At 40.5% G+C, this 26,515-nt stretch overlaps 2 protein-coding genes across 5 annotated transcripts in view; one reads left to right on the top strand and one right to left on the bottom strand.

Annotated features, from left to right (window-relative positions):
- Window positions 1-15: 15 nt before the first annotated feature.
- LOC134870745 (monocarboxylate transporter 4-like) lies at window positions 16-16,183 on the bottom strand. Its single transcript, XM_063893128.1, has 6 exons — window positions 16,138-16,183; window positions 7,385-7,640; window positions 7,151-7,294; window positions 5,420-6,018; window positions 2,358-2,538; window positions 16-2,272 (listed from the first exon to the last, which is right to left on the bottom strand). Exons 2-6 carry the CDS (start codon window positions 7,605-7,607, stop codon window positions 1,944-1,946), a joined length of 1,476 nt encoding a protein of 491 aa, XP_063749198.1. The 5' UTR covers window positions 7,608-7,640; window positions 16,138-16,183; the 3' UTR covers window positions 16-1,943.
- Window positions 7,430-26,515, top strand: part of ccdc57 (coiled-coil domain containing 57) — a 36,342-nt gene continuing 17,256 nt past the window's right edge. The window contains exons 1-6 of one of the 4 annotated variants that reach the window (XM_063893125.1): window positions 7,430-7,666; window positions 17,177-17,346; window positions 18,232-18,354; window positions 19,342-19,485; window positions 24,283-24,391; window positions 26,340-26,441. In XM_063893125.1, the coding sequence (XP_063749195.1) occupies window positions 17,201-17,346; window positions 18,232-18,354; window positions 19,342-19,485; window positions 24,283-24,391; window positions 26,340-26,441 (624 nt within the window). In that variant the 5' untranslated portion in view covers window positions 7,430-7,666; window positions 17,177-17,200. Of the gene's footprint in view, window positions 7,667-15,857; window positions 16,503-17,176; window positions 17,347-18,231; window positions 18,355-19,341; window positions 19,486-24,282; window positions 24,392-26,339; window positions 26,442-26,515 lie in introns of those variants that run through there. The other 3 variants (XM_063893127.1, XM_063893126.1, XM_063893124.1) reach the window with 3 other exon arrangements.

Raw genomic sequence — 26,515 nt, 5'->3', positions numbered from 1 at the left:
TCTGTGACCAGAGGGTAGACGCATGTGGTTCATCCACAGAAAATATATATTTATTTTGGGAAAATCAGGCATCACAGGCCTAGATTGTGTTGGACAACACTCAGAATAGCAATGTGAGGTGCACTGCATTTCTTCAACACGTACACAGAGTAAAGCACATGGATCACAGCATCAGACATCAAACCAACACAACCCAGTGACCCTTGCAGCATCAACAGTAGTAAAGGCATACAGGGACGTACATTCATCAGCTGAGTATACAACACCGACTGACCATTCAAGTTTCCAGCACACTGTATCAGGCAGCAACTGAAGAAACCTCAGTAGTAGCTCACAGCTGTCACGTTACAACAAAACAAAGAAGACTAACATGGCAGCAACTAGTGAACAGCTACGGTATGACATTTAGCTGCCCCTTGTTTAAATAGTTTTACAAGCAACTTTGAAATGAGAGTTGCTGTCCTGTTGTAACATAAAACCACAAATACATTCAGACATTGTTGATGGTAGCTTGACAATATATTTGTAACACGACGTCCACAAAGTCTTTGGAAGCTTTAAACCGTGTTTCAGTTGTTGTTCTTGAATGACATGTTCTAAGTTATCTTGTGAGATAAGCGGCAACTGGTGTTTGTGTATAGGCAGTTTTTGTATATGTAATGATGATGCAGAACGGAGAGGAAACGTAATTAGTGCTGTCGTTCAATTGAAACATTTAAATCGAGTTAATCACAATGATAATCTGATTAATCATGATTCAGGCGTAGGAGAAGGCCTTTTCCCTGCCGGGATTGTAAACGTTTGAGCTGGTATTAGCGACTTTGGGTCAAACCTTCTCATGTATTAATTTGCATTAAATGTTTTGTTTTTAAATGTTCAATCCCGAGCGTAAACTTTGACAGGCCTTTTTTTCTTTCACATGTATGCATTGTAAATGTTACGGGACGTTTGTACATACATCCGCGGAAACATTTAAGAGACCACTTCAGCATTATCATTGTTCTTCTTTTATTAACATTTGTTATTGTATTCTCTAAACTACTGACAACATTTCTCTGTGTTGAAATTCAACAGACACTGGACTGGCTGCTATACATGTAGAGATAAAGATTTAAGAAACATTTGGAGTGGTCTCTTCATTTTTTCCGAGCTGTATGTGTGGTTGTGTTCTAACCATTGCGGCGTTTGCAACCACTTTCTGCTCCCACCGTAAACTGCTACACCCCAGCCTCTCACGTATGCAGCTCTGGCTCTCAGTTCATGGATTCAACCAATTTTTTGAGTCGAGATCTGGCGCCACTGCAGTAGAAAGTTGAAGAAGTGGTTCGCAATCCAAAACCAAACCTGCTGGTATTCCCTAAAGACAGGAAGCTTTTTACAGCGGGTCGTATGATGACAATGGAGCAAACCCCATCTGTTGACCAAAGCTATGAGAAGTTGTTGAAAGCTTGACAAAAAAAAGCTAGTAAGTGGATGTTGAAATAATGAGGGAAATGGAAGGTGGACCAGCTTGAATCCTGATAGAAGAAAACAGCATCTGTCTGTAAAAAAAAACAGCTGAGAAAAGTACAAAAAACTAAAACTACATGTCCTTAAATGTGATGTGTGTCTGAGCCAACCGTAGTACTGAGATACTTATTTCAAAAGGGTGTTGAGTGAGAGACATTTAATGCCCAACAGAATTGTGTGTCAGAAAGGCTCTCCATTTAACTCATTAACAGTAATAAACATTTTGAATAACATCCAAATGTTGCATTAGAGCTGATGAGGGCCAACACACTGGTTGAAAATCAACATCCTCTGCCTTTTATCAAATTAAAGAGAATAGTTTGTCCTTTAAAGGGCAATATTTTCAAAACGTATACCCTTTCCCTTTGTGTGGCTCATAGCTCAGCATTTTGTAACAGATTGGTAAACAGTTCCTCTTTCCTCAGTCTTCTTCTTTATATCGATGTGTTCTCTTCCTCCTTCTCCCCCGTCTCCATCACCGTGATCTCCTCCTCGTCCCCTGCTTTTAAAGCACTGATTTTTCCATTGTCTTTTACCTTTGGCTCCTCTTCGCCGTCATGATCTTCCTCCTCTTCCACCCTGCAGTTCAGCCCCTCCTTCTCCGCAGGATTCACAGCCATCTCCAGTTTAGCTTCTGTCTCTTCGCGTTTTTTCTTAATGCAAAAGAAGTTGCCCAGGGCCATGACTAAAGCTGACAGTGTGACCTCGCAGCCCGCCAACAGGAAGACGTACATGTACACGTTGGTGTGATCCAAGAGGCGACCTGGTGGAGAGAACGAGAATATTAGCATTACGGTCAACCGCTTTATTATTGTCTTCCGTCTCACACATCCTTCCCCAGCTCTGACCTGCTCCAGTAGGTCCCACTAGCACAGCGATAGCTTCCATCAGCAGCACCAGGCCTATGGCGCTGGAGAACTTCTCTGTCCCTACAATATTCATGAGGACCTCGAACTGCAGCGCCCCCACCATACCGTACGACATACCGAAGAAGATGCAGAATACCACCAGACTGCCATAGTCTTTTGCCTGAAAGTAGAAAAACAGTTATTTTTGAACATGAAAACAGGTTTACATGAGACAGAAAGGTGATGAGTGACTAAATGCTGTGTCTCAATTCAGTTAGACTCCTTAGCACACAGCCATGTGATACGCTGTTATCACTTGTGCAGTTTGTGACTTTCGACCAGGTAGTGATGTCTCAAACTGGGCCCTCAAAGGAAGTGAATATCATTGCTGTTAGCTTGATAGCTAGCTAGCAATGTTATGTTTGTACTAGCAAATCATTAGACTAAAATAAACATTGCACATGGCTGCTGTGCCCTCATCAAAAGGGACGATGCCCGCTGTTAGCTAGCTAGGTTATTGTTCGTGGTGGCAAATCCTTACAGACTGCTCTGTGATCCCATTTTTTTCCCCAGTGGATTATTTTTACGATAATTGTGGTATCTCTATCACATGTACATTTGTTTTTTTTAAATAATATTTGTATTATGCGAGTGCTGTGGTGACCGACGTAGCCGAGATGGCGGTTGGGTACTCGTGGTGCTTTTTGCCATACTTCGCATTTTTACGCACTTATGCTCTCAAAACAGCACGTCAGTACAGAAGAATGTGAATTGAGACACAGCAATACTGTAACCCAGCCCAACCTTAGGTATGACCGACTCCGTCAGTCTAATCTACAGTATTCACTGACCTACATATACAGAAAACAATTGTGTTACTTTTTACTCGACTGATGTTATAGATATTAGATGATATCATCTTCTTAATATTTAAACCCCCTGTTTTCCCTCAGTATGAGCCAAGTTCTTGAACCCCTGACAGTGGTTCTTAACCTTGTTGGAGGTACTGAACCCCACCAGTTTCATGCGCGTTCACCGAGCGCTTCTTTATTGGAAGAATAAATATAATTTTTTCAAATTCAAGACAGGTATATGTTTTACTGGTGCACAAAATGAACCGTGCATCAACATCACTGTGTTCAAAGAACAAAACCAGCAAGAGTTGAAGAGTTGCTGTTGAACCTGGCTCTGCTGAATTTCAATGATTTCGTCGAGGTATTCATCATTGACATCTGCTGCCTCAACACCAAACGTGAACGGCTGTCTCCCCCATGCTGGATGTGACTCTCTTGTAGGGAAGTATCCGTCGAAAGACTTTGCAAGCTCATCTAAGTGCGTGGCAATTGCATGCTTCAGTTCCGCGGGTACAGAAATGTCTCCAATTCCAGACACATCTTCGATCTTACTTACACAGTCGTCCAGCAGGGGAAAGTTTGCGAAGTTATCGTTCTCTGTTCATCGTTTCCATAACGGAAGCTTTTTTTGAAAAGCCTTCAGGTTCTCTTCCGCTTCGATGAGGTTGACTCCACCGCCCTGCATCTGCTGATTGAGACAATTGAGAGCTGCGAAGATATCAGCCATGTACGCTAAAATGAGAATTGAAGCAATCTGCATGACAATGTTGGTGCTCTTGCAAAAACAGGGCTAATTTAACACGCATGGCAAAAACACGATTCAGCACCTGTCCCCGGGATAACCACCGAACGTTAGAATGGTACAGAAGTACCTCGAATTCAGAGCCCATTCCTTTACACAGCTCACTGAAGATGCGGTGCCTCAGAGCACTATTTCGCACATAGTTCACGCATTCCACTACCATTTTTAATACTTCTGCCAGTTTTGGAGGCAAGGTTTTTGTTGCCAACGCATGCCTGTGCAGAATACAATGCGTAACAATGATGTATGGTGCATCGGCTTTCACTAGCGCACCAAAACCAGACTTTCTTCCCAGCACGACTGGAGCTCCGTCCGAACAAACTGCAGAAACCATATCCCACCAAAGATTGTTGTCTCTGAAGAAGTCATCCACAAGTTTCTTCGCATCGGCTGCCTTAGTTGTTGTTGTAAGAGGCTTACAAAATAAAACATCTTCCTTTATCACGTCGTCTTTCACATAGCGCACGAATACAGCAAGCTGGCTTAGATTGGAAACGTCTGTGGTCTCGTCGAGTTGGAGGCTGAATTTTGCCGGGCTTGAAATCAGATCTGCAACTACTTGAGCCAAGATGTCTTTGCTCATGTCCTCTATTCTGTCGCTGATGGTGTCATTTGAAGGAGGAATTTGGGATAACTTAACTTCTGCCGCTTTTCCCAGCATGATATTCGCCATCTTCAACACAGCTGGTTTTATGAGTGTTTCACCAATGGTGTGTGGTTTGCCCTGCTATGCGATCAGGTAAGCAACTTCGCACGATGCTGTGAGGATCGGTTTGTTGATGGGTACAAAGCTGAGAACAGGCAGAGTAGCCTTTTCATCGAATCTGGCTCTCTTCACATTTAATTCAGCAAGCGTTGTGTTCTTGTATTCCCCATCTCCATGCTGCTTAAGGAAGTGTTCCCTTAGTTGTGCCGGTGCTAGACTAGAATTGCTCAACTTGGCATTGCAAATCATGCAGTTAGCACGCTGACTCCCATCACGTTCTGTTATACATGAATCCATATTGTACATATTCGTCCGACCACTTTCTTTTTTTGCTCGACATAATTAGTATGAAGGGATTCAAATATTAAGAAAGATATCACAGAACGTATCATCACAACAGTCACAAGTCGACTACTGAGAGCACCAAATTCCCTGCAGCACAGATAGGCCAAGCGATGTAGCGTGATCACCTGCAGCCAGTGATGGCCAAGCGGGACGTGTCACCACAAATCATATGAGTCGATTGTGTGTCTTGACCTCCGCCGAACCCCTGAGACTGACTCACCGAACCGAAGGTTAAGAACCACTGCCCTATGATGTCAACAGATGTGTCTTTTTTTTTTATTTTTACTAACTGTAAATCCTTAAGACAGGCTTGATCGTCCCTTACCTCCAGTGATATTGAACCCTGCTTCATTACCTGTGATCCTATGATGTCGGTGAACCCGTTGAAGATCATAGCGAAGCTGAACAGGTACACAGTTCTGGGTCGGACCCACTTCGTGCCGGCTATGAACCCACAGGCAGGCCGAGCGAACATATCAACAAATCCCAGGATGCTGAGGAGCAGAGCAGACTTTGTGTCTTCGTAGTGGAGGCTTTTAGCATAGCTGACCACAAACACTGGGGGCACGAACAATCCCAGCACCATGATGGACGCTGCGAGGGTGTAAATGATAAAACCTCTGTCCTTGAACACACTGAAATCCAACAGCTTCTTCTTGGGCTGGATCTTCTTCTCTGTGGGAATGCTTTCCTCCAGGTTCTCCAGCTTCTTAGGGGGCAACAGGGGTCTCATGAGGGCACCACAAGCACAGCAGTTGAGAAGTAGGCCCCCCAGTATGAAGAACCCCCCCCTCCAGCCATAATGGTACTGGAGGACCTGTCCCAGTGGGGAGAGGCAGCACAGTGCCACAGGGCTGCCCGCTGCCGCCAAGCCATTGGCTAGAGGACGCTTCTCGCTGAAGTAGCGATTCAGCATGATGAGAGACGGCTGGAAGTTCAAAGCCAGACCCAGACCTAAGGACAGAGAGACGGACAGAAATAATTCTCTTTGCAAAAGCTTAGGGTTAGGGAGGGAGATCTCAATAAATTAGAATATCGTGCAAACTGAGTCTACAATATTGAACTGTTAGAAACTGAATTTGGGGTTGTCTTTATCTGTAAGCCGTCATCATCACAATTAAAACCAATAAACACTTGAAAATGCAATAAAATGTTCCAAGACATTCTAATTTATTGAGATGAATACTAGAGGGACACCAACACGTAGATACATCTTGAGACAGGAACACTGGAGAGGATTCAGTGTTTGCTGTCGTTTTTAAATTAAAAGACAGATAGGTATAATACCCAGCTAAAGGACAAAAGTATGTGGTTCTTTATGGAAAGTACTACACTGTACGTAGTACCGCTGTTGGAAGGGGAGAAAGCGGTTGGAATTTTATCATATTTTATACAAAATCAAACTTTGAGTTCTGGTTTTAGAAAGGACAGGAGCAGTGGCCTCTGGAACCTCCTGACCTCCACCCTACTCAGGCTTTGTTGCTCTTTATACTTCACCTGACTCTCTTTTGTTCCTGTTATATTTACTTTGGCCACTAGAGGTCACCACCTAACCATTTGTTTTACTTCCATGAAACACTTTGCATTCTTTGGATCGTCTCAACATCATTGTGGCTGATATTTATGAACATGAATTACAGAAATGTAGTTCTTATTTTAGCCTATACCCACAACATAACATGAGTTTGTCATGAGAATGGCATTTGAAATATATCATATAGTATTTTTGGGGGGGATATTTCTTGTAACCAATCGTTTTCCCCAGATGATAGTAATAGTGTAAAGGTCAGGAATATTCAAATTTGACCTTTATGGAGCAGGAATATCCACAGTACATGGAATGGAATGCCAACTTTATAAAGTATTCGTCATGATACATGATACATGGTTTGGATCAAAGTCTTGATTGTTTGATGTTTCATTAATATTGTTCCTGTGCATTCTAAAGAAAATGGGCAGCTGGGGTGCAAGGGTTAAATGGATGTGTACCAACAAGACAAGGTTTCTGACCTAACATAAAATATATGGATGCATGTCCAATGTTTGTGTTTTTTTCTATGTGTGTGCATGTTCGTTATGGCTTTACCTGTAATAATTCCGGTGCAAAGGTAGATGTGTATGATGCTTGTGGCAAAGGAGGCCAATATCATTCCCAGCGAGGCGAAGAGTCCGCCGACCATCATCACCGGCCGACAGCCAAACTTGTTCACCAACACGCTGCACAGAGGGCCTGAGAACGCATCAGAATGTAAATACACAGTGTACACGTGTAGTATGGTATATATCACTTTGATGTCAACAGCTTATCCCCCATGTCTACCTGAGCCGTACAGCATGGCGAGCAGTATCGAAGAGATCAAGGCAGTGTCGCCGTATCCCACGTTGAACTCTCGGATCAGCTCCTTGAAGAAGACGCTGACAGCTTTGGGGAAGGCGTAGGAGAAGCCGGTGATGACGAAGCCGCCGGCCAACACTGCCCACCCCCAGCCGCCATCTGGTGCCTTCACTCCGGGAGGTGCGTCGTCCACCACTGCTCCTCCCATGATGCTCTCTGTCTACTTTGTTGGGGTCAGTGGCTATAAACACAGTGGTAAAAACACAGGTTAGTAAGAAAGGAAAAACCATTTGTACAGTGGGGCAAAAAAGTATTTAGTCAGCCACCAATTGTGCAGGTTCTCCTATTTAAAAAGATGAGAGAGGCCTGTAATTTTTATCATAGGTATACCTCAACTATGAGAGACAGAATGGGGGAAACAATCCAGGAAATCACATTGTAGGATTTTTAATGAATTAATTTTAAAATTATTGAGGAAAATAAGTATTTGGTCAATAACAAAAGTTCATCTCAATACTTTGTTATATACCCTTTGTTGGCAATGACAGAGGTCAAACGTTTTCTGTAAGTCTTCACAAGGTTTTCACACACTGTTGCTGGTATTTTGGCCCATTCCTCCATGCAGATCTCCTCTAAAGCAGTGATGTTTTGGGGCTGTCGCTGGGCAACACGGACTTTCAACTCCCTCCAAAGATTTTCTATGGGGTTGAGATCTGGAGACTGGCTAGGCCACTCCAGGACCTTGAAATGCTTCTTACGAAGCCACTCCTTCGTTGCCCTGGCGGTGTGTTTGGGATCATTGTCATGCTGAAAGACCCAGCCACGCTTCATCTTCAGTGCCCTTGCTGATGGAAGGAGGTTTTCACTCAAAATCTCACGATACATGGCCCCATTCATTCTTTCCTATACACAGATCAGTCGTCCTGGTCCCTTTGCAGAAAAACAGCCCCAAAGCATGATGTTTCCACCCCCATGCTTCACAGTAGGTATGGTGTTCTTTGGATGCAACTCTGCATTCTTTCTCCTCCAAACACGACGAGTTGAGTTTTTACCAAAAAGTTCTATTTTGGTTTCATCTGACCATATGACATTCTCCCAATCCTCTTCTGGATCATCCAAATGCCCTCTAGCAAACTTCAGACGGGCCTGGACATGTACTGGCTTAAGCAGGGGGACACGTCTGGAACTGCAGGATTTAAGTCCCTGGCGGCGTAGTGTGTTACTGATGGTAGCCTCTGTTACTTTGGTCCCAGCTCTCTGCAGGTCATTCACTAGGTCCCCCCGTGTGGTTCTGGGATTTTTGCTCACCGTTCTTGTGATCATTTTGACCCCACGGGGTGAGATCTTGCGTGGAGCCCCAGATCGAGGGAGATTAGCAGTGGTCTTGTATGTCTTCCATTTTCTAATAATTGCTCCCACAGTTGATTTCTTCACACCAAGCTGCTTACCTATTGCAGATTGAGTTTTCCCAGCCTGGTGCAGGTCTACAATTTTGTCTCTGGTCTCCTTTGACAGCTCTTTGGTCTTGGCCATAGTGGAGTTTGGAGTATGACTGTTTGAGGTTGTGGACAGGTGTCTTTTATACTGATAACGAGTTCAAAAAGGTGCCATTAATACAGGTAACGAGTGGAGGACAGAGGAGCCTCTTAAAGAAGAAGTTACAGGTCTGTGAGAGCCAGAAATCTTGCTTGTTTGTAGGTGACCAAATACTTATTTTACCGAGGAATTTACCAATTAATTCATTAAAAATCCTACAATGTGATTTCCTGGATTGTTTCCCCCATTCTGTCTCTCATAGTTGAAGTGTACCTATGATAAAAATTACAGGCCTCTCTCATCTTTTTAAATGGGAGAACTTGCACAATTGGTGGCTGACTAAATACTTTTTTGCCCCACTGTATGTGTGGTTCAGTAACCCAATCTTGCCTCTGAATGTATCATAGTATGTTGGTCCACAGCACTAATCTTGAAAGTTTCTCTGTATAGCTTTAGAATGTTTGGTTTTTCCTATAACTTTTGCTTGGTTAAACCACCAAAAATGGCATAGACTTCTTTTGTATTTATAGTGGAGTATGCAATATTTTAGGATAATTGGCCATTGAAATGGGTTTTTTACTGAGAGATCATCAAGAACAGTTAAATAAAATATAAACATAACATAGTATCTACTGCTTTCAGCAAAAATAGTGCCCAGAGCAACCACTTGAGCAACTATGAAAGTTATAATCATGTGTTTTTTTCTGGCTAATCTTAAAATAAATCTTTAAAATTACTGTCAAACTACGTCAAACAATCAAAGACAAAGAAAGATGCTGAATCTAAAACATACATTTATTGCTTAAAATCTAATTGAAGAACATTTTAATGGCAAAGCTTCAAAAAATAAATAATGAATAAAGAATGAAAGGAATGTCCGTGGCTAAATGAGAATGCTAAACTTAACATCAGCCACCTTTAGCTTAGCCATGGTGATGCGTAACCATGTGATGTAGTTGGATATAAGTCTATAATGTTAGCTTTTTACTTCTGGAAACTGCATTTTTGGTTCAAAAAGTGTATTTTCTGCTATATTCCAAAAATCAGAGAGAAAAATCCCATTAGTTTTTGTTAAGGGAGCCTCTGCAGTGCTAACTTCCTGTTCCGCTGATAACAAATCGTCATCATTGCATCACTGTATGGATGATAACGGCCTACAGTGGCAGAGCCATGCCACCTAAACTCTATGCTCCTGATGACAACTGATACATTCATCAGTGCAGTACTCTGGAATAATGTTACTATAAAAATGAACCTGACCTGTTGGGTGTTAGGCTATTGTTTGTGGGAGAGGTGGGTTTGCTTTATTTACAATAGGAACACTTCTGTTTCCAGACTCTGCTTGGGAGAGTGTGTGTTTTGTGTAAGAGTGTGTTTGAGTGTTGTATTCATTACAGCAGAGGGTGTAAATATGGAAACATGGCATCTGCGGTGCGGGATTTACTATTAACAGCTTGTCAAGACGGATAAATGTTCTTCACCACTCAGCCGGAGTCCACATAACTCACACTCCGCACATGGACACACTACTACACACTACTACACTACTACACACTACTACACAGCCTTAAATCCCTGCGTCTAAATTAAAAGGCAGTGGAAGTACAAGTACCTTAAAATGGTATTAAATGAGATAATTACTATCCACCTAGGTAAAATGATTATATTTCTGGTGGATATTTATGAATGTTTTTATTCGAGAGTCCCCTGATCACATTCACAACTGGAGTGTGTCCAGTGCAAACACACTCTGATCTGCTGGCCACTGATCAGTTGGGGTTAAGGGATAAGGGACATTTCTCAGGTGACCCCTCCCAGATTCATCCTGCCAGTCTGGAGATTTGCAATAGCTATCATCTGTAGGCAGCCACTGAGCCGTGATACTATCAGTGTTAACATAAATCCATCCATTATCTGAAACCAATTATCCTGTGGAACACAGCAGGGGGCCGCAGCTGATCCCCGCTGACACTAGGTGGGAGGCCAAGTACACCCTGGACAGATCGCTAGGCATCCACTGGACTGACACATAAAGACAGACAGTAGGAAAGAAAGACAATGTGAGGCAGTGATGATGTGTTTTTGTAAGCCAACCTGGAAGTTAGCATCATCAGGGCTCCTCGACAACAAGCAATGGGATATTTCCAGTGGATTTCGATATATTGCAGAAAATAAGATCTGTGGCAAAGAAAAGGTTTTTTGCCACCTATGACCACTTCTTTTAATATTTGTGAAGTGTAAATGCAATCACCAGAAGTTACAAGCTAACGGTAGGCGACAAGCAACAACATCATGGTTGCATGACTGCGCTTCACCACCGCTAAGCTAAAGGCGGCTAATGATTGTTGTGATGACTTTTAGCCACTTTTTTAGCAAATGCCGTTTTTATAACACTTTAAAGCTTCAGTCATTCAAGAGTGGGGAATTCAGGACGCACTTTAGGTGGTGGAACAAAACGTAAAAATCTCTGCAGGTTGGGTTAATCACTTGGTTTTAGGACTCGTTCCTTCACCACTCTATGAGGAGCTAACAATTAACCTTTTAAGCTCATAAACATGTGGAGAACAAACTCTACACACACACAGTAGGGCCCAGGCTGTCCAGCAGGGTCAAACCCAGAACCTTTTTTGAGAGAGTAGAGTGCTAACCACTGCAACACCATGCGTTACGACTCCCATCTTAAAGGTCCCCTATTATACTATTTTTCAACATATAGTACAGGTCTCAGATGTATACCTAACATGTCTCTGAAGTGTTTGGCTGAAATAACAAACAGTTCATTGTAGCATGCCATAAACCCCTCTGTTTCAGCCCCGTTCCAAAAGTCCTGATTCTGTGTGTAGCTTTAAATGCTAATGAGCTGCTGCTGGCCACGCCCCTCTGAGGAGTGATTTGTTTAAAAAAACGCAACGGTGCTCTAGGAGGAGATACAGTGATAATGTGGGCGGGTGAGATAGTTGGTTGGTTATTGGCTGATGGTTGCACAACCCAAAAAAACATTGTGACATCACAAAATGTCCAAAATCTGATCAGCTCATTTCAGCTGTGGAAAAAATTAAGAGACCACTTCAGCATGATCCTTTTCTCTTGTTTTATTATTTATATATGTCCTTTTGAGTTAAATGATTTTTTAATTGTTTTTATTGTTTTCTATAAACTACTGACAATTTTGCTCTGTGTTGGAATTCAACACACACTGGACTGGCTGCTGATGTACAGATAAAGATTTTAAATTTGGAGTGGTCTCTTATTTTTCCCGACGCTGTAGATGGATCAGGAGATGAAACTTTCCGAATCTCTTATCAGAGGGGACACATATTTATGTATAAAACACATGAAAAAGTGGATTTTGTGTAATAGGTGACCTTTAACATACAATGTGTGTAATATGTTGTCCTATTATAATTATTCAAAGTGATAAATTGATAGTGTTTACTGAATCAGCCTGGCATACTCTTCATGAAGGACATAAGAGGCTGTTTTTGGCTGGTGTTCCTTTTGGGTTCTATTTTTGTCCGCCACAACTGCACCACTCCTGCCTTTGCTTCCCTGTTGGCACTGTCGACAAACCTGCCCCTTTGTGTAGTTACTTTATATGGTATCCTCATTCTGTGATGCAAATGTTGTGCCACATTATCCAGTTTGTACCGAGCTATGTTTAAAGGTTACGCATACTATTTATGATGTAAAGCCAAATTGTCCGTCATGTGGTTTCCTTATCTGATGATATATCCTGCTGTTGATACAACAGTCTCCATACAAATGATCAGTTTAGCATTCATGAATATCTTACATGATATTCAGCATGTATGAATTTAAGTTTCATGTGCATACATATATATTTACACACACTCTTTCTTAATCATTTACGAGAGCAGGCCTCATTTGTCTTTAATTTCTGTTCAGTCACAGCGTGTATATTACAGGTCAGAGCGTGGTATGGCTCGACAGATGTCGTTTAAGAGCAGGAGCTAGCATGGCTAATTAACAAGCGTTTGTGGTAATTAGTTAATGAAGTTGTTAATGATACAGCGTTGTATCCACATGCACTGTCATTATTTTCTGTCAATGTTATTACACTGGGTGAAGCCAAGCCCCCTTTGCAATTTAACCAGAAAGAGTGTTAACAATAAGTCATTCTCACCCATCTTTCTGAAATGGTTCCTTGAATTAATAAATGATGAAACATCAGAGAACACTACAGTTTTGTATAATTGGAAGAAAAAAAAAACAGGAAGCAAACGTGACCTGTTCCACATCAAAGCGCTTGCTAGATTTTCAATATAGCTTTCCTACCGTTGCGTTCAATTCATTCTTGCTTGAATACTTAGTTCCTGTTGCCCAGCCTCAACAATCAATAGGAATCAGAAGTTCCGGGACATGTGAGGAAGGTACAGAAAGTGCTGGTACACACACACACACACACACACACACACACACACACACACACACACACACACACACACACACACACACACACACACACACACAGTGACATCAGCATGACCCTGCAAGAATACTTCTCCTATAGGCCAAGCCACATCATCCACACCTTCCATGACATCCTGAGTGTGACCCATGCAGTATTCTGTCATGAGCACCATGTATCAGCACCCTAAAATAAGACCCTAAACATTCTGCCTGTACACACACACACGCACACACAAACAAACACACGGAACACAGTAATACGGAAGATCGACTCTCACATGACTTTGCCATCATTTTTGAGAACAAGGTGCCTTTATAGGTCAGGGACCGGATTCCAAACCAGTTCTCCACATGAGGGCCAGCCCCAGTATATGGGTTGACATGATTGACCAAGTGAAAAAGAGTTTTTTAATCAGAATACATTATTTACCTAGACTGACCCAAGATCTCCACTTTGTTAGCCTAGCCCAACATTACATCAGCTGTCGTAACGTCTGCCACTAAACTGCACATCCTCAGGGCCGGGCCCCCCCATCTCATCAGATCAGCCTGAGGGTCTCAGCAGTTCCCTGAATGTATTCCAAAGTCATAAGCGTATAATTGGACCCCAACTAAATGAAGCACCTTTAATAAATAGATGAACGTTGTAGGAATGTTTCTGACCTACAGTTTGGTGTGGTCTGTTTCAGTAGTAATCACGCCACTGATAGATGCCTGCTTTGAAGGTATGCAGGGTTACGCTGGAGTGGTGAGGATGAAGCATGGCGTTATTCACTTGCAGATGCTGCGTGTTTGCTTGAGGGTATGGTTACTGCCTAAGTGCATTTGGTTGGCCTTCTGTTAGGATTCCTGTTAGGGGTGTCCAGTAATCATTGTAATTAACGGTGTATCTTTAATAAAGGCTTTGATCACTGGTGGGAGAAGTAGGCATTACAATTGATACTAAAGTAAGTACAATCAGCAAAATGTACTTAAGGTTTTAAATGTAAAAGAATCTAATGCAGAAAAAAGAAGAAAAAAACAACAAACTAACAATTTTTAAATAAATCAATAAGAAAGTGACATATTTTAGTTATAATTGCCATTTAATGAACTCTTAATTTACTATACGACGCTGTATTAACTACTGGCTAGCTTAATTCATTTAAATACATATCATTTCATAGACTCTGGTGTTTGTTGTTGGGCAAACGTCTTTATTTCTAAATGTAGTATAGTAAAAAGTACAATATTAACATTACAATTATAGTACATTTTCAAAGTAAATACTTAAGTAGGGTACAACTTATTTGCCTTGAAAATATATTTTAGAGCATATCGTTTTAGGTTATTCAATGTGTATAGAGGAAAGAAACATGACATACAGTAAGTATAAATGAATAAATAGATACAGAAAATGATACAGGAATAGATAAATACAAATATTATTAAACGTTGAAATAAATAGGAAAATAAATAAGGGCTGAAATAAATGAATACAATAATAAATAAATATGTAAATAACTTATGATGTTAAAAAAATAAATGCTTAAGGAAATAGATCAAATAAATAAAACGTTAGCTATTTATTTATTTATTTATCTATTTCATCCTGTGAGCAGACTTCTGAAGGTTTAAGAAAGCGGAGTAAATATGACCCCGGGGATTATCAGCCTCAGATGCTGCTTGGCGCACGTAGGCACCACCTCTGCATCACCACATTACAGTATGAGTCCTAGCGTTGACGGTCCATTGCATCACACTGTGACTCCTTCACTCACCGAATCAGGAAACGACCTTCAGTTAACATCTCTTCTTGTGAAACAACACACACTCCGCTATGTGTAATTTCTCTGCTCTTAACTTCTTGGTTAGAAGGATGACACAATACTATTTCAGGCTAATGTTTCAGTATAGTTTAACACTATACACCTTTCCAATACAAGTTTTCTTGTGTCGTAAATATTTGAAGGAGACAAAAAAAGTCCGTTTTATTGTTCAACAGTATTAACATAGTTCAAGTTATACTTAAGCTACTTGGCGTCACGTCCGCCTCAGAAAAAAAAGTTTCCTTCCCGGGTTAATTAAGGTCTTGAGGCTCACGCGCTGGTTCGGGGTGAAATGCTACACGGAGACAGATGTGAACAGTGCCGCCGCTCCCATAACGCGCATTACGCGCTGTGCGTAGGGCACCAAGTGTCGAGGGGGCACCACCAAAAATAGCCTAATGAAAAATCGTCATAATAATTATAAGGCCGAAATTATTTCAGTAGACTACAGAAATATGAGGCACTTTTTAGGCATACTACTCAAAGGTACCGATGGTGCCCCCCTCTCCCCTCCCCACTCACTCATCACAACTCATAATGTTTTTTTATTGGGGGGGGGGGGGGGGGGGGGGAGGGCATCATGAAGGAATTATGCTTAGGGCACCAAAATGGCTAGCAGCGGCACTGGATGTGAACAAAGCTCGGTGCGGTGCCTACGTGAGGACCGAGGCGTAGGTCTTTAATGTGCATCCTGGCGGACCACATAGAAGAAAATCCAGTCGACCGGTATCCTGTTATAAGAATGTACAATATCCAGACGCTATTCATCACCTTTCAACACAATTATAATAACGTCATTATACTCTTGGTCGCGTGACTTTCATCCTACCTGTTACTCTATCGCACAACAGACCATAACAGGGGAATTACATTCCGAGAACGGCGTAACACAGACACATTTGTATATGTACATATAAACCATTGATTAAAAATAAAATAATAACTTATCAAACGGTAGCCTACCTGCTGAGATGCTGTCCGCCTCCTTTCGAAGCGCGTCCACAATAAACGTGTGAGCGCGCTACGGCTTTATCTAACGGTGGCACGCAGGAACCATTGTATATCATTGTAGCCGGGGAACAATTTCACAGACGTACCGTATTTGGTTGTCATGGATCCACCTACATCATACGAGGAAGTAGCTAAGTTTTAGTTTAGTGATTTATACATCCATGGATTTAGCTCGTTAAATGCTATTATTAGCTATCGTTACGTGTTAAATAGTTATGTATATGTTGCTTAATGTAGGGTTGAGCGTGTACGAAGACTTATGAGCAAAAACGGAAAATACTTTACCCTTGCTAAAAAGTTAAAGCTACTGTGTTTTGGTGAGTTAACTTGTGCATATTAATACCGTGTGTGTGTGTGTGTGTGTGTGTGTGTGTGTGTGTGTGTGTGTGTGTGTGTGTGTGTGTGTGTGTGTGTGTGTGTGTGTCTTCTCTACAAATGTCTTAGAAATATTTAAAGCAGTACAAAAGAGCACAGCAACAATATTTGACGGACAGAAGCTTTTCAAGCTGTGTGTGTGAGAGATACACTTTTTTACAGCTTGTTTCAACAGATGGACACAACGTTTTACTTTTCTACTTTTCACATGTCTATATACACCTCAGAATGTACAATTTATCATTATTTGTTATCATGTTCACCATCACATACTCAATGCATGATGATGACCCCACATTAATGTGTTTATGTGCCACCTAGAATATTAACAATATCTTCCTTTTTGTCATTTTGATGTTCTATGTTATACTTTTTTACATTTTTATTTTTTATCTGTACAAACTACATCTATTGCATAACTGTCCATCCTGATCCGCCTCTGTTGCTCCCCCCGAGGTTTCTTCTATTTTCTCTCTGTGAATTGCGTGGTATCTTGAGAATAACAGAGGATGTCGTCAGCTGTACACACTGTAAATCCCCGTGAGACAAATGTGTAATTATGATATTGATCTATATAATTAACATTTGATTGATTAATTGAACACCTTTATTGTAGCTGTAGGTGTATCCCGGTTCCACCATGCATTCACACACGGACAGTGGACTGGGAGACCTGGAGGCCCAGCTGGTCAGGAAAGAGATGGAGTGGAAGGAGCTCCAGGCTGCCAGGGTTCATCAACGGGAGACTTCCCTCAAAATGGCCCAGGAGGAATGTTTATCCCTCAGGTACCCAGTCTTTATGAACCCTCCCGTCAGGATAACAGTAAATGTGAATTTAGCTTTAAGCTGGAAATATGCTCTTAAACATTTTTTAGGATTGCCCCCTGTCTCTGACTAAAGTAGCTGTGAAGCTATTTGGTTTGTTGACAGGTTGTATCACAATAATTTTCATGTCAGACTCACAGTGGACATCACCACCATTGCAAACCCAAATATAATCAGTTTACAATCATATAAAATGGAGAAAGTAAGATTTTCATTGTTGTTTCATAAAATACATAGAAGATCAATCAATTTTTAAAAACATTTTCTGTCAACCAACCTCAACAACCAACCAACCAACCTACACATTCATTGTTTCAGTCCTAGTTTACTGTGACTTAACTGACTCTGGGTGGATAGTGATGTTTTTATTGAATGTGTGTTAAGCACGCTGCTTTTATTTGTAATGAAATTAAATATAATTATAACTGCATCAGTGTGGAAAAGTTGAATTCCCAAGCAAACTGAAAGGATAATGACATGACAAGTTAGAAAATTTGAACGTAGAGGTTTAAGTTAAATAATTAAAGAACATATTTCCTTACACGTTCACTGCTGTCTTTGATACTCAGCTGTGCGTGCCTGTTGAGGCAGATGTTGATTCCCAAAATAAATTGGTGACCTGCTTGTCTGCTGTGAAAAATGGATGTCTTGCTACTAAATCCTGAGAAATCTGACATGATGGCCCTGCTCAACATAGACACCAGTTTCAAAAAGGAACAGAAAATCAGTAAAACTTTCTCTCACTTGATTACCTGCTACTTAAATAACAATAACTTGACTTAAATGAGGTTCTTTTTGAGCACAAAAATAGCCGATTAATATTTTCTTCAATGTTTCATTTGCCAGAGAACGTTACCAGCAACTGAAGGAAGATTTCCAGTTCAACCTGGCCATCCTGGATGAACGAGACAGAGAGCTGGAGAGATATGATGCCCTGACTGCCAGCACTCTGACTGAGCAGAAAAACAGGTATATTAAATCTGTCACTTTTCAATCTGAAAAACAGAAAGTATAGTTCATGTGTGAGCCTTAGATCAGACTCAATTGAAATAAACCACATATGGTTATATTGAAAAGCATTACAAGATAGCAAACTGTAGTAACAAATTCTATCAAAATATACAAAATCAATGTAGGACATTGCACTTTTCAATGTAAGTCTCATTACTTTACATACACCTTACTTCACAACCCCAGTTTTTGATATTCATTCATAGTTTTGTCTTTAAAACTGAATTTGCTCCATGCTATGTCCGTACTTAGTAAATGAATAAGGTCAAAAGTACATTTACATCCACATTTCATTCCTTTGATAGCTGTTAACCAACCCTGGTGATTTAGATTCTCAATTTCACATCACTTAACAGGTAAAATAAAATAATTATGTTGTATGTGTATAAATATATATGTGGAGGAAAAACTGAGATATAAATTACAATAGATCCTGGGAGAAATCCAATCATCAATTATTCATTTGTCTGACATATACTGTTATTTTTGCTTGCGTTCTCTTAATAAATCTTTCCTTAGTCATGTGAAATCCATTTTTCTATGTTAGTAATATTATGATCGTTAACATTTTTTCAATTGCCATTCATTTATTGGCTTTTGTTGGAAAATGTATAAATCCACTGATCATTTCAGCGAAACCGATGATTTAAATGAACTTTTCCTGTGTTGATTTGCTGAGTGCAATTCCATACATTTTTGACGATAGCTCAACATGGAATAGAAACACTTCATACATTTGGAGATAAGTTAGTCTAGCATAGCCAGACCTATTTACTCAGTGCTGTGTCAGCACTAGAGAGAGAACAGGGAGGTTGACCTTTTGGAACCAGAGCTCATCTTCTTTTATTAATGTCTTATTGTATATTTATTATTATATTAGATCATATTATTAAATCCTGAGTCATGCCCACTTTTCCTATACTGAAATACTGTTGTCGTTTAAAGGCAGGAGGAGCTGAAACAGCTCCGTATGCAGGTTGCTGAGCTGGAGGAGCAGAGAACCAGAGAGGCTGAGGAGAGGCAGGAAGAGCTCAGGAAAAGCTGGCACAATGCTGCTCAGCAAAGGTTACAGCTGGACGAGCTCAAGTGGTGAGTCAGGAAGTGTAATTTGAGAATAGGAGACGGAAAAATTGGTTTAGTGTAGGCATATTCTAAATGTACCATTGTAGTATTGGCATAAAGTGAGTCTTTGTTACTGACAGAGGTATGAGGGTTAAATGTGACAACCTCACAATAACAACTTCATGTCTTAGTTATATGCAGTCTTTTTTCCTTTTGAATCAAACATAAAATGTAAACAACTTTGGAGATGGGGTTTGCTGCACACATGCAGTAGTTCAAACTCTGCTGTCCAGAGAATTGATTTATAAATACATTGCAAAGTAGAATGGCCAAAAAATGTATTTCCCCCCAGTGTAAAATAAAAATTCTGGTTGGAAAGGTTAAATCAAGGCCAGTTTATTTTTAAAGCACATTTCAACAAGGATATTAAAAGTCCTTCACAAAGAACATTGAAAGCATACTGCAAAAAAATCATTAAAACAACTTAAAGTACAACATGTATAAAACACATAATAAAAGTTCAGTGCAATGGAACATATGAAAAGTTATTTGACTTGATTTAAAAGTCAGAGTTGTATCAGTCCTGCCGCTTTCTGGGAGTTTGTTCCAGATATATGGATCACAATAACTGAATGCTGCTTCTCCATATTTAGTTTTAACTCTGGGGAGTTCTGGATGGTTCATAATGTAGCAGGAGATTAGGTGTTACGTCCCCACTAAAGTCTAGGGGACCTGGAGACAGTAACACACGACAACCAATTAATGAGCAAGTCAGATTAAATGTAGACAGACAATGTTTATTTCTAATAACTAAAGAATGAACAACAAATGCTCTTCAGGTGAGGAGGAGGAGGAGACAAGGGAGATTGTGCCAAATAAAAGAAATAAATATAACAAAAACCAGGCCTATCTTTACCTCTCTCTTCTGAAACAAACTCAACCAAAAACCCTCACTTCCTGAACTACTAATAATTGGACAAAGCAAAATACAGGGGTGGCAACAATCCGCTAACCTAGTGTGTCTAACATATGTTATCTACGTGATGAGATGTAGAGGGTACCCCAAACTTACCTAACTCCTCCACCTCCCACCACACACACACAGTCACAACATATAGCACAGGATACACAATTGTCACAGTAATTTAACACGCAGTCAAATTGAGGCTCTCCAGTCAGCAGCAGCCCCAGCAGTGACCAGAAGGCTTCCTGGTTGTCTCCTTTATGGCTGGTCCTGGGTGCTGATTGGTCAGCTGAGGGTGAGAGGAGCCAATCAGTCATCAGTCAGAGATGCCCAGGCAGGTACTGATCAGCTGCTGATTACCTGTAGCGAATGACAGGGAGTAGAGAAAAGAGCAGGAGGCAAGAAACAAAAGTACAGCCTGCCCGGCACGTAACACCCCCACACATATAAATCCAAACAGTATGTTTGGACCTGACAATAACCTTTACGAGATAGTGCACCAGCCAGAATATTATCGGCTCCCTTTTTATGGCTTATTTCAAGGTTGTAGTTCCCAACAATCAATGACCAACGCATAAGGCGTTGATTGTGATTGTACATTCTTGCAAGAAAAACCAGGGGATTATGGTCAGTATATACCTGAATAGGTTTGACACTGGAGCCAACATAGACCTCAAAGTGCTGCAAGGCAAACAATAGGGCTAAAGCTTCCTTCTCAATGGTGGAGTACTTAACTTGATGTTTGTTAAACTTCCGGGAGAAGTAACTCACGGGATGATCGATGCCCAGTGCATCTGGCTGCAGAAGAACGGCCCCTGCTCCAACTCCACTGGCATCGACCTCAAGCTTGAAGGGTATTGAAAAGTCCGGTGCAGAAAGAACAGGAGAGCAACACAGAATACCCTTAAGGCTTTCAAATGAGTGTTGGCACTCACCAGACCATACAAAAGGTTTGGAGGGACTGCGCCTTGAGGGACTCCGCATGTCGTGTTTGTCCTTTCAGATGTGTAGTTACCTATAGTAACAAAGCTCTCCTTGTCCTTTGAGTGGGATTCATTACCCGGCAGGAAATCTAACCCAGTTTTCCAGTCAGTCTAGTAATGTGTTGTGGTCAATTTTGTCAAATGCACTCAGTGCTGTCGTTTGATCGGAAACCTGACATCTAAACAGTTATTTTCATCCAATTAGTTGTTCAAATATTTAAAATCTACTACTTCATTTTTGGAAAATGGATTGCTGATTGTAGTTTTCAAGGCCTGTGGGAAAACACCTGAGAGAATAGATGTGACTATTTGTAGTAGATCTGAGGTCATGCAATGTGAAAGATTTGGTAGAACATCAAGGCAGCAGGAGGAGGATATTAGTTGTATAATGTCCTCCAGGCTTTTATGGTTGATCAGTCATGTCATGGTGTTTGAATTGATTTTAAGTGGACACAAGGAAAACACATATCCTATTCTTGATGAGGAGTCACTGACCACTTGAATAATTTCCCCATTTTGTAGTAAAGAACGACGCTAACTCATTGCAGGCCCTGGTTGATAGTAGCTGCTTGTTACTTATACTGTCGGGTTTGTTAGTCTGTTGACAAGGCACGTGCATTATTGTTTTTGGTGATGTTGGAGAAGAAAGACTGCCATGCATTTCTCGGTGTAAAATTATAAAAGCAAAGTCTCTCTTATAGACGAACCTTTTTTTCTCACTTAATAGTGCAATGAGTTGATTTAGAAATATTAAATTGAATATGGCCTCATACTGACTGCTTAAATTCTCATGACTTACGTCAGCCTTCATTGTTTACGGCGTGCAGAGCAGCTTTTTATCCTCGCGCCAAAACATTACAAGATGGATCGTGGTGTAGAGACAATAAATAAAGAAGCACCCCATCCCTCAACACAGGCAGGGGTGGCATATGGAACAGCGGTGCAAAATAAGTCTAAAAGCAGACAGTACAGCGAATGCTTACTGCCCAACGCCATTGATTGATATTCGATTGCCTCCGGGATCCGTTTAATCCTCTCTCATTATTATCAAGCACTATTTTAAACAGCAGAGCTCAGGATGAACTTGCAGAGCTATCTATGGACCGTTCCCTGAAACTGAAGCATGGTGAACTACGTCTGATTATCTTTTGGCTGCTTGTGGGACATTAGTATCCATCCCTCTCAGAGAGTGCCATTAACGCGCTTTTACAGTTCCAGAGAGACTCTGCTCCCAAAAGCAGGCACTAACATATGCATAACAGTTTATTTTGTTTTCTGTTTGAACGGATTATTCTGTTATAATTATTATTTATCTGAGTTATCATAGGCCTACGTCTTTTGAAATCCAAATGTAGTATAATAACTCATGGAATCTTTGTTTTTACACAGGTAGGCCTACTATTTTCAGCCAAAACTGAAGAGCCTACAGTACGCCAGTTGATAATATTTCATTCATCCCACTAAGAAACGGTGTTGACACTTTTAGTCTGGTTCTTGTTTTTACATGACGGATTGTATGTTTTTTAGGATGATTTATATTTGATTATTTGTTCTATAAAATGTTCTTTTAAATTAAATACACATTTGGAAACAAATTTATGGTGTATTTATTGTTTTTAGTTTAAGCTCTGAAGTGATTTTTAAATCTACGAAAAGTTGGTGTGCGAAATATTTTCAGGGGTGCCTTGGTAAAAAAAAAAGGATGGGAACCACTGCTCTACACGACAGTTCCATAAAGTGATTGAAAAGTTTGTACAGTAGATATTTAGGGTATCTAAAGATATCTGTTTTCATTGAAAGGAATAATAAAACAAAATAGCAGCTCTCCTGCCTTTCTTCTGCACTGTAGCCTCATTCATCATACTATTTATTTTAGTCCTATAAGTTAATCTCATGCTCATCATTGATCAAAAAGAGTTTTTTTTCCAAAGGCCTGACAAGTAATACAGCTAGTTTACGTGTGTTAAAGCACAATACTCCACATTTTTTGTGATAGGCCACAGGCACAAACAATACTTTGGATAAGGAGTTGAGGCTGAATTTGCTGTTGAGCAATTTGTGTTTCTTAGCAGATTCGCAATTATCCTTGTATAACTTATCAAGACAGATGAAGAAGCTTCTGGAAGACAGGTAAGTTCCTAGAAAGAGTCACTGGTTCCATCAGCCTTGTAGCCTGATCCCAGTATCTATCAGTTGTTGCCTTTTGTACAAACACAGTCCTATCGAGATGGGAAGACAGAGGAGGATGCTGTGGTGAAGGAGGTGGGGTGCGCCTTTTAGTTTTGATGATTGTGGTAAGTGTTGTTTAGTAGAGAGGGGGTTCAGTTTGGTTCTGGCCCTGACCAGCTCCTTCATCTAATCATTAAGTGCAAGCTGGATGAAGTTTTGGTGGATGGAGAAACAGTGGTGGAGGGTGAAGAGGGGTGGAGACTCCCACAATCAAGACTCTCCTCAGGCGGGTGCTGAGGTGATTCTCCAAGGTTTCTGCTGCACTTTATTTCTTTCTCACATTTCAATTTGCATTTTGAAGCGATGTGTTCACAGTAAACAATCTGCTGAACTCCCCTTCTGACTGTCAGTAAAGGGTTACTGATGAGACCCTCAGACTCTTCTTCCTTTTAATCCAATACTAGTCAGGACCTCAGTCTATAGGGACTTGGCCTGGGAACTGCGTGGTCATTGGTTTGAGTCCCAGTACTGACCAAAATAAAAAGCCCAGCCAAACAGGCAAGGCACTGACCCCCCGACTGCCCCTAGTGACCCAGTCATCTTCTATAATGGATTTACTGTTGCGTGTATCAGTATCTAACTTTATTCCTACTTAATCACTGGCATGGTCCTCTAACTGTTTGTGTTTTTTGTGTGTCTGCTTTCCAGCTCTATGGCTACTCAAATTCAAAAGCAAACAGAGGAATATGAAAGGATGAAATGGGATTCACAGTGCAGGATACAAGAGTTGCAAGGAGAGCTGGCCCTTCAGAGACAGGTGAGCACTCTCTCTCTTTCTCTCTCACACACACAGACAGACACACACACTCTCATTATTCTCAAGGTCATAATGGTAAGGTTCAATAATGGGATTAAAATTGATCTGGCTCCTGCTAACTTCCTCCATAAATAGAAAAGGTATTGATATGACACAATGGAATGCCAAGCTATGCCACAAAGCAAATCTACTCAATAATATACTCTACGTCCTGTGTTACAACACCTCGCAGTGGACTTGAAATATCTGGGGGAGCTGCCAGACATTGAGAGGGGCTCAGAAGCAGACCTGATGAACCCACACAAAAGAGCTCTGACCCTGACTGGTGCCTGTCACCACTTACTTGACAGGCTTTGTTATCATGCATACAGTACATGTCCAAAACGTTTTCATCTGTCTCTGTCGGTCAGCAGGTGTTGAATAGGAGAGGATACATTTTAGGCCACTGTTGGCTCTAGGAAGGGAATCTGGAGTTGGTATGATCCTTTTGAATAACAACGAGATGGATTCATTATCATCCTCCCCTCACTGTATCCAAAATAAAGCGGGATCAACATACTGGAAAGGACAAATAAAAATGATTTGTTGACTTTAATATTTAATAAGTTGTTGTGAATAATATAAGCTTAATTGTAATGGTTGTATCTGTATGATGCTTCACATTAACCTTAATAACTTGTTAATGCTCATACACCACTCTTTATATTTAGTCAAAAAACATGTTATTTATCGTAGCGCAATTTGCCCATTTTTACTTTCACTTCCTATGTGTTTGATAAATATTTGTATTATAGTTTATTGAACATTTCATTTTAATTTCTTGTGTTTATATGAATATGTATTTTATATTTATTTATTTTGATTGTTAATTCTTACTTTAAAGGGATAGTCCGGCGAAATTTGACCCCAGGGTCTTTTTCTGCATGAAAACTGATCAAGTTAGCCCTCCAGAGAGTTTTTTTCGTTCATCAACCAGTATTGAACTTGCCCGGAAAAACCGGGAGCAACGCTAATAGCCAAAATGGCTTACAGTGCATTCGATCAGGGCAGTGCGCAGAACGCTTACAAAACGGCATTTTTTAACCACTAATATTGCTCGAAATAGCACCAAACCTCTGCAGTAGCATGACTAGGGTCCCTACACATAAAACGGAGCACCAACAACGTAGTGTGCAAACCCAAAGTTTATTAAAAATAACTGTATACGTATACTTTTTTGTTTGTTTATACTACTGTAACTTACAGGCTACTCCTTTCATTTCCGTGTCAACACTCACTAGATATGAATTTCCATGTATAAACATTCCAAAACATTCCTCCTTGAACTGAACTTGGTGCTATTTCGAGCAATATTAGTGGTTAAAAAATGCTGTTTTGGAAGCTTTCTGCGCACTGCCCCAATCGAATGCACCGTAAGCCATTTAGGCTATTAGCGTTGCTCCCGGTTTTTCCGGGCAAGCTCAATACTGGTTGATGAACGAAAAAAACTCTCTGGAGGGCTAACTTGATTTTCGCCGGACTGTCCCTTTAACTTTATTTTGATTTTGTATAATTGTATTTTTACAGGATGAGTAGGGGTAGGATAATATTCAAGATTTAAACATGACACCAAAATAAGAATTAGTTCCAAAAAATACTTAATTTATGTAATACCAATTAATGGAATACATTTTAAAAATGGATATATGAAAAAATATAAATATATTAAAGTACAACACAATGAATGAAGATGGTAGTTATATGTAATCCCCACTCACACTTTAAACCAACAATAGAGCATTTTTTATTTTCTATTAAATGTATTTCATTCTAAAATAAAGCAACTGCGACAAAACCCAATTTCCTTTCAATTTTTATTTTATTTTGTATTCTTAGTCCATCTGTCATCACAAATGAAATATTACACATTTAAACATGACATCTGGAATGACTGTCCTCTGTTTAACAGGAGGTGACAGCAGCTTCTGAAGCTGAGCTCAGACAGCAGCAACATGAGTTCAACTTGAAAATGGATCAGATGCGTGCTGTGCTTCTGTCCTGTGATCTCAAGGTGAGGAGAATGTAAGAATGTGTGTTTTTATTGAATTAGGAGTCCATTTATGTTTTTCTGTCATGGTTGTTGTA

Source organism: Eleginops maclovinus, chromosome 10 (assembly GCF_036324505.1).
Source record: "Eleginops maclovinus isolate JMC-PN-2008 ecotype Puerto Natales chromosome 10, JC_Emac_rtc_rv5, whole genome shotgun sequence".
NCBI classification, from domain to species: Eukaryota; Metazoa; Chordata; class Actinopteri; order Perciformes; family Eleginopidae; genus Eleginops; species Eleginops maclovinus.
This window is presented reverse-complemented; position numbering and strand designations above follow the sequence as displayed.

Coding starts and splice junctions, on each gene's coding strand:
- LOC134870745 (XM_063893128.1), bottom strand. CDS start 7,607: ATGGGAGGAGCAGTGGTGGACGACGCACCTCCCGGAGTGAAGGCACCA. Junction 7,295..7,384: donor CGCCATGCTGTACGGCTCAG/GTAGACATGGGG, acceptor ATGCGTTCTCAG/GCCCTCTGTGCAGCGTGTTG. Junction 6,019..7,150: donor TTGCACCGGAATTATTACAG/GTAAAGCCATAA, acceptor CTCTGTCCTTAG/GTCTGGGTCTGGCTTTGAAC.